This window comes from Scomber japonicus, chromosome 11 (genome assembly GCF_027409825.1).
Source record: "Scomber japonicus isolate fScoJap1 chromosome 11, fScoJap1.pri, whole genome shotgun sequence".
Lineage (NCBI taxonomy): Eukaryota > Metazoa > Chordata > Actinopteri > Scombriformes > Scombridae > Scomber > Scomber japonicus.
In genome coordinates, this window is record NC_070588.1 from 8,736,812 (window position 1) to 8,749,607 (window position 12,796).

The 12,796-nt window shown below is 41.8% G+C and overlaps 1 protein-coding gene across 2 annotated transcripts in view; it reads left to right on the top strand.

Moving 5' to 3' along the window:
- hdac4 (histone deacetylase 4) overlaps window positions 1-12,796 on the top strand; it is a 128,531-nt gene that overhangs the window by 96,014 nt on the left and 19,721 nt on the right. For both annotated transcript variants that reach the window (XM_053328170.1, XM_053328171.1), the window contains 9 exons: window positions 1,082-1,268; window positions 1,730-1,863; window positions 2,429-2,531; window positions 4,053-4,099; window positions 7,108-7,215; window positions 8,935-8,990; window positions 9,261-9,348; window positions 11,260-11,379; window positions 11,479-11,576. In XM_053328170.1, the coding sequence (XP_053184145.1) occupies window positions 1,082-1,268; window positions 1,730-1,863; window positions 2,429-2,531; window positions 4,053-4,099; window positions 7,108-7,215; window positions 8,935-8,990; window positions 9,261-9,348; window positions 11,260-11,379; window positions 11,479-11,576 (941 nt within the window). The remainder of the gene's footprint in view (window positions 1-1,081; window positions 1,269-1,729; window positions 1,864-2,428; window positions 2,532-4,052; window positions 4,100-7,107; window positions 7,216-8,934; window positions 8,991-9,260; window positions 9,349-11,259; window positions 11,380-11,478; window positions 11,577-12,796) is intronic.

Sequence of the window (12,796 nt, forward strand, 5' to 3'; positions counted from 1 at the left end):
TAAAAATGCACAAGCTTGTCAGGATGCCAAAGGTGACACCATTATATCATCATGTAAAGCATTCAGGTTCAAAGGGACTAGACTCTACAGATGATTGTTTTTCACTGGCAAACCAGTGAACCAGAGATTTTATTAGGGCAAATGAGAACAGCAGTGACAGATGGAGCTACAAGTGACTGACTGAAACATTACACTCTACACTCAATCTGCTTTCTTCAACTGTATGTCCAGCCAACTTGCATTAAAGGTATTATTACATTATTTTCCCAAGTCATGAAAAAAAAGCACTTATACACGCTACATATGTTCTAGTAATGCAGAGTGGTGTGTTTATTGTGAACAGCTTAGGGCATGTGTGCCTCCTCCACACTACTGCCTAACATGACTCCATATGGACAATCACATTCATATACATGCTTTTAAAATACAATCTGTACACCCACAAAAAATTCCTCTGTTGCACACACATAAGACACATTTTGCTGTACGTGTTCATGGACAAATACAACATACATTCTATATCACTTTACTTCTCACACACACACACACACGCACACCCGTACACACAGCCAGGACACCATGTCCTCATCTGTCTAGCCCATCCCTGCTGTCCGCTCAGCCAAATTCAATCAGACACTCCTCTCACTGTCGCCATGGCGCCCATAGTGTAAGTGGACACGCCTTTTAGGATAGAAAAACAGGCTTGCTCATTTTAGAGGAAAGAGCACCTAAATGTACACAGATACTGGCGTTAAATTACAGAAGACACTTTCAAACGAAATCATGAAGAAGTACATGTTACACAAATTTAGTGATTTTGGAAACGTGATTTTGTTATTTGAATACTGTACACAAGGTTTTCTGCTTGAGCTCTGTAACAGAAGAGAAAACTGTCGCTGTGTGAATTAATGTTAACTCTTCTTGTTGCAGTCTATATGGTGTTATAGAGCAGCTTTGAATTTAGAGGTATCTAGTGCCATCTGCTGGCCTGAGAAAGATGTTGCAGTCCAGCTGTGCTACAGTACATGACACTTTGGGTATCTTTGTCTCTCTCTATGTGTGTGTGTTTGTGTGTGAGCAGCAGGCTCTGCTGTTAGAGCAGCAGCGGATCCACCAGCTGAGGAATTATAGAGCCTCAATGGAAGCAGCCGGGTTGTCAGTCAGCTTTGCCGGACATCGCCCCCTCTCCAGGGCTCAGTCATCTCCGGCTTCAGCTTCCTTCCCAATGGTGGTGCAGGAGCCGCCCACCAAGCCTCGTTTTACTACAGGTCTGTTAAAAGAAATCGTACAGGTCATACATATGTGAATACCCAGTGCAGCTACATATGAAAATGATGCATTTGATTAGCATTGCTCTCAAACAGTTGTATCATAAAGCAGGGCTGCAAACAGTAATCTAGAAACACATGTTCATCCTGCTGATTGCACGGTAGAGGAAACCTATTCCAGGTGGTACACAGCATGATGAGTGGTGTTTAACCACAGGGCTTCTGACTGTACCACTACAACTGTAATTTACTTTCCTGGATCCCCTCTTCTTTGTGGATCCACGTTGCATGACCCTTTTTTTGAAATTGTGAAGCAGGTGAAATAGAAAACAACTTGCATCTCATAGTATGATTACAGGAATCATACTGTGATGGCTGTTCTGTCCTTTTTAGAGATGCACAATCACTCTCAACCTCTTTCTCTGTTTGTATGCTTATGTGTGGTGGTGTCTATTTTCCAGGTCTGGTTTATGACTCTTTGATGCAGAAGCATCAGTGTATGTGTGGTAACACAACCAGCCATCCAGAACATGCCGGTCGCATCCAGAGTATCTGGTCACGACTACAGGAAACAGGCCTGAGAGCACACTGCGAGGTAAGGCCACAGTTACATAGGACCACAGAGTCTGATGAGTGCAATGTTAATACAAGGAGACAGACGGCAGAATATATCCACTATATATAACAATAGCTATAACCTTCTGGACTTGAATTGTCCTGTGCTAGAACTACAGTGAGTCAAGAATCAAATTAAATAAAATATTTAAAAAGGATTGTAATGTTACTAGTCAAAGGGCATATCTCTGTCTGTAAGGTGCAAGTTGTTGTCAGGACCAGAAGGGGGCAGTGTTTAGCTATTTTCTGTTGACACTTAGCCTGACCAATAAAAACCACACACTATAAAGTTATGGCTTGAAAATGATCCAAAACTCTGATTTATGCATGCAGACACTAGTTGGCCTCCTTACATGCACTACTTACTCCTGATTGTACTCACAATCATACATCTATGCAGCATCTCACTCTCTCGTTGCGCTCTCCTTGGGTAACTATATCAGTTTGGATGGTGAGTGTGAAGACTTAACAAAATGCATTATTTGTCTCTCTCTGTCTCATCTGTTTCCATCTGTGCCTTCTCCTTCTTCCTTCTTTGTGTGCAGTGTATCCGCGGTAGGAAAGCTTCGTTGGAAGAGTTACAAACAGTCCACTCTGAAGCCCACGTTATGCTGTATGGAACCAACCCACTGCGGCAGAAGCTTGACTGTAAGAAACACTTTGATACATACACACAAATTCACAAACACTGTTAATTTGAGCCAATCTACCAACTGCAGTGTAAATTTCCTCCTATTGTGTCCATTATAGGCAATCTGACTGCTTTCTTTTGCCACCTGCTCAATCAAGAGTAATCTGCCAAACTGTGCTAGCTTTAAACTGAGGTTTTTGAGCATGGAGATGAATGTAGTTTTATAGTACTTACCAAACAGGTGCAACACTGACACTACACTTTACGTATTGATTTACATCTATACATGGAACATTAAGTATTAAATGACTTTACTAAACCTCAAACTGAGTCTTCAGCTAACCCATCATGTGAACACTGTGAATCTGCAGTGTCTGTTAAAAGAATCTGTTTTAATGCTTAAGCCGTGTCATAACAAAAGGTCTGATCTAATAAAGTCCTGGAGGTGTTACGATAAGGCAAGGACCCGCTGAAGCAGTTAAATTAAAATTCACAAAGGCTGCTTAGTCACTTAGGTCTGGCCTTTAGTGGCTCAAAACGCAGGTGTAGCCAAAGCAGTCTGTGTGTATATGTGTGAGTGTATGTGCAAACACCTACAGTAAGGGGCAAATCCCAGTGGTCATCTCCGCTTTCATTCCAACAGAGACCGAAATTCCCCTTATTATTACTCTTTACATAGGAGTATTATGAGATACTCTAGTGTAAGGTTTAGCACACATGTGGGTTTGTATACGTTAAGAAATGGAAAGGAAAATACATACTGTTACAAAGTCATAAAGTAGGCACAACATTAAGTTGTACTCTCGCAATATGAAATATGGTCTCTTTGTCACACACTGTTAGTTAGTGCGTGTGTGCAATGAGCCATGATGGGATCCCAGACCTGGGTTATGCCCATTGAGCTGCAGAAATTTGCTGTTCTAGTCATAAAACATGACATTAGTCCAGTTGTCAACACTAGATTTACATCAGTTTAGGGTTTTGAAATCTGGGGCCGTAAAGCTTTGACATTGCAACATGTCTAGTAAACCCATAACTCAGGTAAGTCAGATAGATTAAATTCAAATTAGAGTGCAACCTCCAGTGAACTAAAAAAACTGTTTTTCATGTATTTTACACAGACAAAATGAAGGTTTTGGCGTTTAAAAGGGAAATGTCTGATTTCCAGACCAAGTACTTTGTTTCTTTTTCCATTTTGTTTGTCTGACCTGTCAGAAAATCATAGTTTAATTTCCATGAAAAGAAATCTCTTTCTGGCTTAAAATCTCCCAAAAAAATTTCACCTGATGAGGGCGAAGTTTGATCGTGAGGTTAATGAGATGCTTTTTCTCTTCACCTTGCCCAATTAAGACATGCCCCTGTATATTCTCACTGCTGGAACAGGTCACAAAGTCAAATGCAGCAGTTTCTGGGGTCATGGACCAATTTGTGTGTGCAAGTCCAGAAAGTTATCTCTTCACTTAGCAACCTTTTGCTCTGTCTTTATCAATTTCTTTGTCCCTTTTTTTTAATTGTCATTTTCTTTGTGTCTGCCTCAGGTTCTGTGAGCCCAATGTTTGTGAGGTTACCATGTGGAGGTGTAGGGGTAAGTCACTTTTTTTCTGTTTATACTGTTGTGCTTTTTAACTGCAGATAAGTCATTTTACAAATATTCACAAGGTAATTTAAGTATTTATGATGTGTGTGCCTGATTGCACTTGGAAATTGTCATTGTTAGTCACGCTGCTTTACTCACTGGAGAATTACTGTAATAGACTGTTGTGTTTTTACAACATCGTGTTAATCTAATCAATACCCAACTGGCGCTGTTCCATCTGACTTGAAACAAATAAGCATACTTTCAGCATCATCAAATAGTAGTGTAATAACTGTTTCCTTCACCCTCTCACTCTCTGCCCCCGGCCTAAATAATGGTTCCATTTGTTCTTGTTCCACCAAACAAACACACACAATCTTAACACACTCACACGCTCGCACACACACACACAAAACACCGCCCCTCAAGGACCAGAGGCAACAAAAGCTGTTGCTTGCCTTTCCGCCGTGTTTGTAATTGTAACCAGATGTTTTCAGCATACAAGATGTGTATTTGTGTGTGTATGTGTGTCTGTGTGTGTATGTTGGTATGGTGGGGGTGGGGGGAGGGGGTGAGGGGTGTTTTTGTTTGTGTGCATAGCAGTGTGTTTGAGGATGTTTGTGTGCTAAGGCAATGATTTAGATGGTTGCTCAGAGTTGGAAGCGCAATCTTTTGAAACGGATATCTTACACCAGTGTGTGTTGTTGTCCTTTTCCACAATGCGAAGATTGCTAAAAGCCAGACCAGCACCCACGCACCTACACCTATAACACACACCTACGTTGCCCTTCACTTGCTCTTTCGACATCTCCAACTCCTCTGCAAGTCCTCCATACCTCCAGGTTCTCTCTGTCTTTCTCTCTCTCTCTCTCTCTCTCTCTCTCTCTCTCTCTCTCTGCCCCCGTCTTCCCTCCCTCAGGCCTAACTGCTGCGGTGGTGGGAACAAGAAGAGCCCGAGCTCTGCACTGCTCTGTTCTGCTCTTTATAATGGCAAATGGGACTAAATTGTTGTCTTCCTGTCATACACACACATACAACACATGCACACACACACACACATACTTACAGAGGAAGGGGGGCTGAAATTAGGCTGTCAGCCTGTGGAGAACCATCATTCCGTCATACCAGCACGTTCTTGCTCTTTCTATCTCTGACACTCACACACACACACACATACACACACACACACACACATACACATACACACCCCTTTCACTTTTTCCTTGACTAGCTTGGGTCCCACTCCTGGCTTGAGGCAAACTAACATCAACATGGGAAATAATAAAGCACTCACAGCATCTGTTTGTGCTCATTAACCTGACTTGTATATGATTCAGTTTCCCATTCACTCACTCACTTGGCGCTACATTTGCTCCCTCACTCAATCACTTACTCTGCTACTACATACCGTCATTCCTCTGTCTCTTACTCCCTGTTTCTCTGTCCTCACACTCAACACCATCATTTTTTATCCTATGGAAATGCACCACAGATCTATTCCTAACAAATTCCTTGGCGCAACATTAAAAAAAAAAGCTTTTTTCCCCTTCTCTGTGGATGTTATTATGGAGTCCTCCTCCAGCCTTGATCACTCCCGTCACCAAAGACAAGAGGAAAGTGGGCTGGCTGGCTGACTGGCTGGTTGGCTGGCTGACTTAGTGGCTGAAAAGCTATGGAGTCTCTTAACACACTGACTGGTTGAAGGAACTGACTGGGTGGCTAGGGTTAATGTACCGGTCTGCCAGTAGACTGACTGAAAAGCTGTCAGTGTGGATGAAAAGGCCGACTGTCTGACAGAAGGGGTGACTGGCAGGCTAAGGTTAACATATTCAAAGTGGAAGAGCCTCGGGTTTACATCAGAAAGCCGCGCTAGAGCTCTGGCATCGGCCGCTGTGCACATGTGTGTACAGTTCAAACACACTGACACACAGACCTTCCCTTTTCTTCTTTTCCTCTGCCAGCTTCTTCTCTCTGTGTTTATCATGCGCTCCATCTGCCTGCAGTATCTGCCATGCCTGATGGAAGTCGTGTATATTATCCTGTGCATAGCTGTGTTTACAATCAATCACATAGAATATTGTGGTCCGCTTGGCGTGTATGCATGTGGTGTATACATTTGTGTGGATGTACTGTTGTGATTGGGGCTGAGGGCCGTCCGTGCTTCAGCATTAATCAGGCTTGACCACTGAATGGTTGCCCTGTGTCTGAACATACTCAAATGCACACAAACACATACACACACACAATCAATCCTCCAATTATGTTTTTACTGTATAGCATAAATAAATAAATATGAAGAAATGCTCAATTCATCTGATAACTGTGCTCCACTTGGTTCTCCCACATCTTAAATTCATTTTATGTGCTTTATTTTAATGTTCTGTGTATTGAGATTGACATTTCTCTCTGTCCTATAACATTTTTAAGTAAAAATGTATTTTCAGTAGATTTGAAAAACATAAAAAATGTTTTTCATCAAGGACATCCATCATAAGTAACCAACAATTATGTACAATGATTTTAAAATTAGACTTATTGATTGTAAAATTAACATGCAGTTATCCAACATCTGCTCTTTCTAGTATACTAAACTAAATATTCAGAAAGTATGCTGTCTGCACATGTAGCATTGACTGTTTGTATGATTAAGCTGCTAAATATGTGTCACTGCCTCATGATTTCTCTCTCTCTCCGTTGTTTTGTCTTGATGTCAGTGAATGAATTTTCCATGAGTCTGTTCACTGCCACTTCTCTGTCCAGAACAGACAAACTTTCAAAGACTAACTTTGATGCTGTGAGATGACACAAGCTAAATGATCTCAAATGTGCTCACAGCTTTACAATTGCTGTCACACTGAAGCACCATAAACTGCACCATCAAATGTCCCTAAATTCCTAAATAAATGAAAAACAGTGCAAAAGGCCAATACTTCCAGCTTTTTTAAAAAGTTGATATAAACAACACATGACTGCATGTCTCTGTGTGTGTGTGTTTGTGTGTGTGTGTATATTGGCAGGTGGACAGCGACACCATTTGGAATGAGGTCCATTCATCCAGTGCAGCTCGTCTGGCCGTCGGCTCGGTGGTGGAGCTGGTATTCAAAGTAGCGTCAGGAGAACTGAAGGTGTGTGTTTCGTGTCATGTCTGTGCGGTAAATTCTGTTTGTGCATTTAATAACCTCTAAGATGGAGCAAACAAGAAACAAAGCTCAGTTGGACAAATTGCTAAATAAATGAATGGCTGCGACTTTTAAGGGTTTAATTTTGGTCTATTTGCCTTGTTTCATTTTCCACTCAAGTTATTTCAAACCGCCTTAAAAGGGGCAAAGCTGTTTATTAGATACATTGTGGATTGTGTTAATCTTTATATAACAGTAATGCAAATGGTTGAATCCAGCCTTGTTACTGCCACTAAAAGGCATACTGTGTTCCTTGAACTATACCTCAACACCTCAAGAAGAGAGAAACGTAACCTCCTCCCAAAGCCAAAAACACCTATCTCAAATGTTCTCATTAGCACCTCCCAGACAGACATCCCCACCCCCGCCATGCCTTGCCCACCAGCCAGCCTTCCTGTGTCTGTGGCAGCAGTGGTTGCTTACTGTTTGAACCCAGCAGGGAGGCCCGGCACACGGGCACTGCAAACGTTAACAGTCCCCACTAACAGGCCTGCTTTATTAGCCTTACACCGCAACCACCTGCAGAGCAGCCGTCACACTTAGCGTTAGCTTAGCACCAACATACCACAGACTAATGACATTCCTCAGAGAGACAGTAGCACGCCATGCTTATACCCACACGGATTTTAGCTGAGATTGCTAGTGCTCAGTACTACTTCTACATATGGGCATAATTACTATGAAGGAATAATAGTCTGGTCTTTCTACATAGCACATTGTGTGATTATTAATATCAGACCTTAAAAGGAAAATCAAATGGATCGTGTCCCCTGGGATGAAAAAAAACAAAACTCTAACATGAATAATTTGGACTTTCTCCATCTAGGGTTAAGCTCACAGGTATTGACTTGCCCTCAGCTTAACCTGATCTTAACACATATATGCACGTGTGCACGTGCTTATGCACACACATGCATTCACACATGCTTACACACATACAGATGGTCCTCTGAGGATCTACTACAGCCAAAGTACCAAATTCCACCTGCACCAACTCTCTGAACTCAACAGAATGCCATAAATCTACTCCTCACACACCCACACACAGTTCTGTCTCTCCATGTGTTGCTTTCTACTTTTTTCCCAATGTCTATTTTAATCCATAGTTATTTTTCCTCTGCGATGAGAAACAACAAGTGTCTCTAACACTTCTACGTACATATTGTATTATGCAGCCTGCTTTAACCGGGTTTCCTAAAACCAGCTGAGGCAGTTGTCTCTACAATAATCTCCTGGCTAGCTGCTAATCCACAGCAGCTGACTCAACATCATTAGTCCAGCTTGCCTCGCTCTACATCAGCCCGAACATCTATCTAATGTCCCCTCATAGCAGTGGGAGCCCCAAAAGCAGTTGCTTGGAGTCCCGCAGGTCCCTGCCTTAACAAAGCTCCCCTTAACTGACCCTGAAGTACTGTAAGCATCTGTTTCTAAGTGAGTGTGTGTGCACATTTGAATTACTTAACATGGTGACAGTTTAAAAGAAACATTGTGACAGGATTACGGTTGCTATTGACCAACATACTGGTAGAGGATCATGATGAGGTCATCAGACATTTTTTGTGCAATTAGGATTACCAGTTACCATATTATCCATGGGTCAGACCTGTTTCCATGGACCATGTGACTTTTTGTAACTGTGTGAATGATTTTTGTTTTCTCTGACAGAATGGTTTTGCTGTAGTGCGACCACCTGGCCACCACGCTGAAGAGAGCACACCTATGTAAGTGCATCTGAAATTTGACCAAGAAAAATATCTGATCTAGCCCGTATTATAGCAGCTATGAATTTTCTCTCATATATGTTTTTATTGCATGTATCTAAGTAGAGTATTGCTCAATCAGGTTGTACACAATGCCAATGTAATTTAAAACGCCCTCAGCAGTGAAAGCTTTGCTTATGTTTATGCATGTTTGTAAGAAAGTCAATTTAGCTTGTAAATATGTAATCTATTTACCATCTTATGACTATTTTTGTCTGTCTCTATTCTCAGGGGATTCTGTTATTTCAACTCGGTCGCCATAGCAGCCAAACTCCTGCAGCAGAGGCTCAATGTCAGCAAGATCCTCATCGTAGACTGGGTGAGCGGAGTGTTTTTCCACATAACTATTTATTTGGTGAATGAATAAGTATGCAAATGTGTACAATCACCTTTTTTTGCTGGACGGCAACAGCGGAGCCAGCCATGCACATGCAAATATCTGTCTACTGAGTCACTGACTGACTGTTGGTCGGCTAATATTTTTTTCAGGTGAGAAAGTAACCATTTAGATTCCCTATATGTCAGGCAGGTCCAAACTATTCCATAAAGGGCTATAATGTGCCTGCAGGTTTTCATTCCAACCAGGCAGCAGCACACCAGACTTGACTCATTTAATCAACTGATCTCAGGCTTCAAACTGCTGATTGGTCAAATCACGTGTGCTCTTGATTGGTTGGAACAAAAAACCTGCAGGCACATGGCCCTGTATGGAAAAGTTTTGACATGCCTGCTATATGTGGTCAGTTTATCTGAATGATACCTATTTGGAAATCTTCCTGCTAGAAGCCCAACACTGAGATGATGATGATATTTTCTTTTGCTTCTAATTATTTGACTATATTGTGTTGCATTCCCCGAAAACATGTGTGATATAGTTGAAAAATGTTTCTGAAAAACAAAACAAATCACATCAGTCAAAGAAGCCTCTATCTTTTGCTTTATGTTAAAAGCCCTCTAGCATTTCATACACAGTTCAGCCATACACAAGGTTTCGCCCCCGTCTTGTTTCTGTGAATGTGTAGTCTCCCCTTTTTCGTATAGTAAGTTGTATTCACTCTTACCAACCTAGCACACTTGAAACCTAGCACGAAATTACGATTAATGTGTTGTCAGCTCCTCACAACAAAAATGTGTCAGCTCCTCCTTTCCACATGTTGAAGCATCCTTGGTGAAGACAGTGAACCCCCAAATTACTCTTGATGATTAGACTAGCTCCTTGCACGCCAGCTCACAGCAGTCTCAGTGTATGAGTGGATGTGAATGGCTGAATGAGAGGCAAATTGTAAAGCGCTTTGGGTGAGAGCACTGTATAAAATCAGACTTCCATGATTCCTGATTGAGTTTGCTGTACCCACCTGACCTTTTGTCCAGTCCTGCATGTAGATGTATGGGAATGGGTTGTTATGATGACTGTTACACATCTTGTTTGTGTTACCATTATAATTTTGTGGCCAGTTTTCAATAGTAGTTATGCAGGACATCTTAGAACTACACAGAATACACAAGCCATATAATCTACTTGTGAGAGGGAGAAAAAGAGCTTGAAAGATTAGCTATTTAGGTCAGACACTGTCCCCCTTCCCCCCCAAAAAAGACAGACAAAGTCATTTTTAAAAATGTATGACAAAGCCGTGGTCGTGTCTAGGAGGAGTGCTCTTCAGTGGCTGGTCATGGCCATTCCCAAAAGCCTTTGAAGGGCCTTTTCATTTCCTCTCTGTCTGTCACAGGGGGACTTTAAGTGCAGCTAGCAGCCTCATTGTCATGCCACTCTGCCTCCAGCCAACAGGGACATTTTAGGACTTGTGTATTAATGCATTCTTGGGATATAGACAATGAGGTCATTTAATTGATGTCATGTTGTTGGCAAAAATAAATAACTTATTGAAGTTGAGCGTTTTATTGAATCCTGTCGACCGTCTCTTTTTGACATCAGAACAGGCTGCAGCTGAGATGCAGACTAACTGTCTGGCAGAATCACTTTGTCATTTAGTCGGTCTTAGTACAGGTGCAGCAGTTAATGGTCATGTCTCTGTGCAACTCGTTCACTTTCCATGTCTTTTGATGTTCTCAACTTCTGTAATAAGTATAATTGTGAGCTGGTTGTTTGAGCAATACAGTTAGGGTCAAAGGCTAATTTAGCTGATATTGTTCTTATTTGCCTTCTTAATCACAATTTTTCCACATTCTATTGAAGAGTTTGCCCTAACCTGCCACTTTTTGATGCGTACAGGATGTCCACCATGGTAATGGCACCCAGCAGGCCTTCTACAGTGACCCCAGCATTCTCTATCTGTCACTGCATCGTTATGATGATGGAAACTTCTTCCCTGGCAGTGGAGCACCCGACGAGGTGAGAGGGACCACCAGTCTGTCCCCCTGCTGTCTGCTGCTATTTGTTTAAATGTATGTGTTACAAACCCAGTCGTGTATGTGTGTGTTTGCATTCTAGGTTGGCACCGGAGCAGGTGTAGGCTTCAATGTGAACATGGCGTTTACTGGCGGACTGGAACCTCCAATAGGTGATGCAGAGTACCTTGCTGCATTCAGGTAAGACAATTATGTCATCTTCTGCTTTAGAAACAATTTGTGACCTGAATGATCATGTTGTAAATGTTGATTTTCCTTGTAACATTAAATATCTGTCTTGTCTACTTCCTCCTGTTGGCACCCTTTGAGTATGCAATGCCTTGTTTGTCCAAAGATCTATCAGGGACTGTTGATGCCAGGCTTGACTTCTATTAGGTTCACTATCTGGGGCTAACTGTAACACGAAAAATATGCATGTATAGACACAGCTTAAAAAAGACCTACAAGTGTACAGGCATGGACTCACCACCGACATGTACATGTCACATACAAATTTTGGTTCATGCTGCTTGCAAAGGAGCAGGTCTGGATTGGTTCCAGCACTCTTTGAAGATGAGCCCATGGTTTGTGACCGTGTGTCCATCTGGCCTGAGCCAGACACATCAAACCGTCAGTCCACTTTTCTCTCGCAGCTTTCAGCACGCAATCCCCCGGAAGCACACCTTAGCCCGTTAATGCACCACAGACCCCTTGTGATCTCACTCTCTGACTCTCTCTCTCTCCTTTATGTTCCTCCCTCCCCTCTTCATTCTCCTCTTTGTACCCTTCTGTGTGCATGTGCTCTGATGACTACCTGAAATATATCATACTACAGACTATTATTTATAACCCATCACTAAAAACAGCCAGTGCAGCTTGACTCTCACACACACCTCACTGCTGATACATATACACTTGAGTCTACTTTGCCAAAATCAAGTATTATTATTTTAATATAATGTATAACAAATTTATACTTTTTATTTTTCATGTGATTCTCCAGAAATGTAGTGTTGCACTGACATAAAGTTTGTGGACTCACAAGAGAAAGACTTAAAGAAGAAGGGTGATAATTGGTGGAGCAGAGGCTGAGATAACCGGATTTATAATCCCTGTGTGCATCACACTACCAAAAACACTACATCCTACAATTCCCTCAATGCAACCCAATGTTATCTTTACTTAAACACTTACTACATCCCAAATTCCCATATCTTTTAAACACCAAACCTTCAATTTGTAATGCATTTCAAGCTTTATTGCAACAGTTATTTTCTCAAACTTTAAAGAGCCAGAGCCACAGAAGACATTATACAGCTGCTTTCACATGCTGTGTAACACTCATTGTGATGAGTAAACTAAATTTAATGTGTAAAGTCAGTGGGCTACATCTTTACTTCTTGCCAGGGCATTGCTGCACG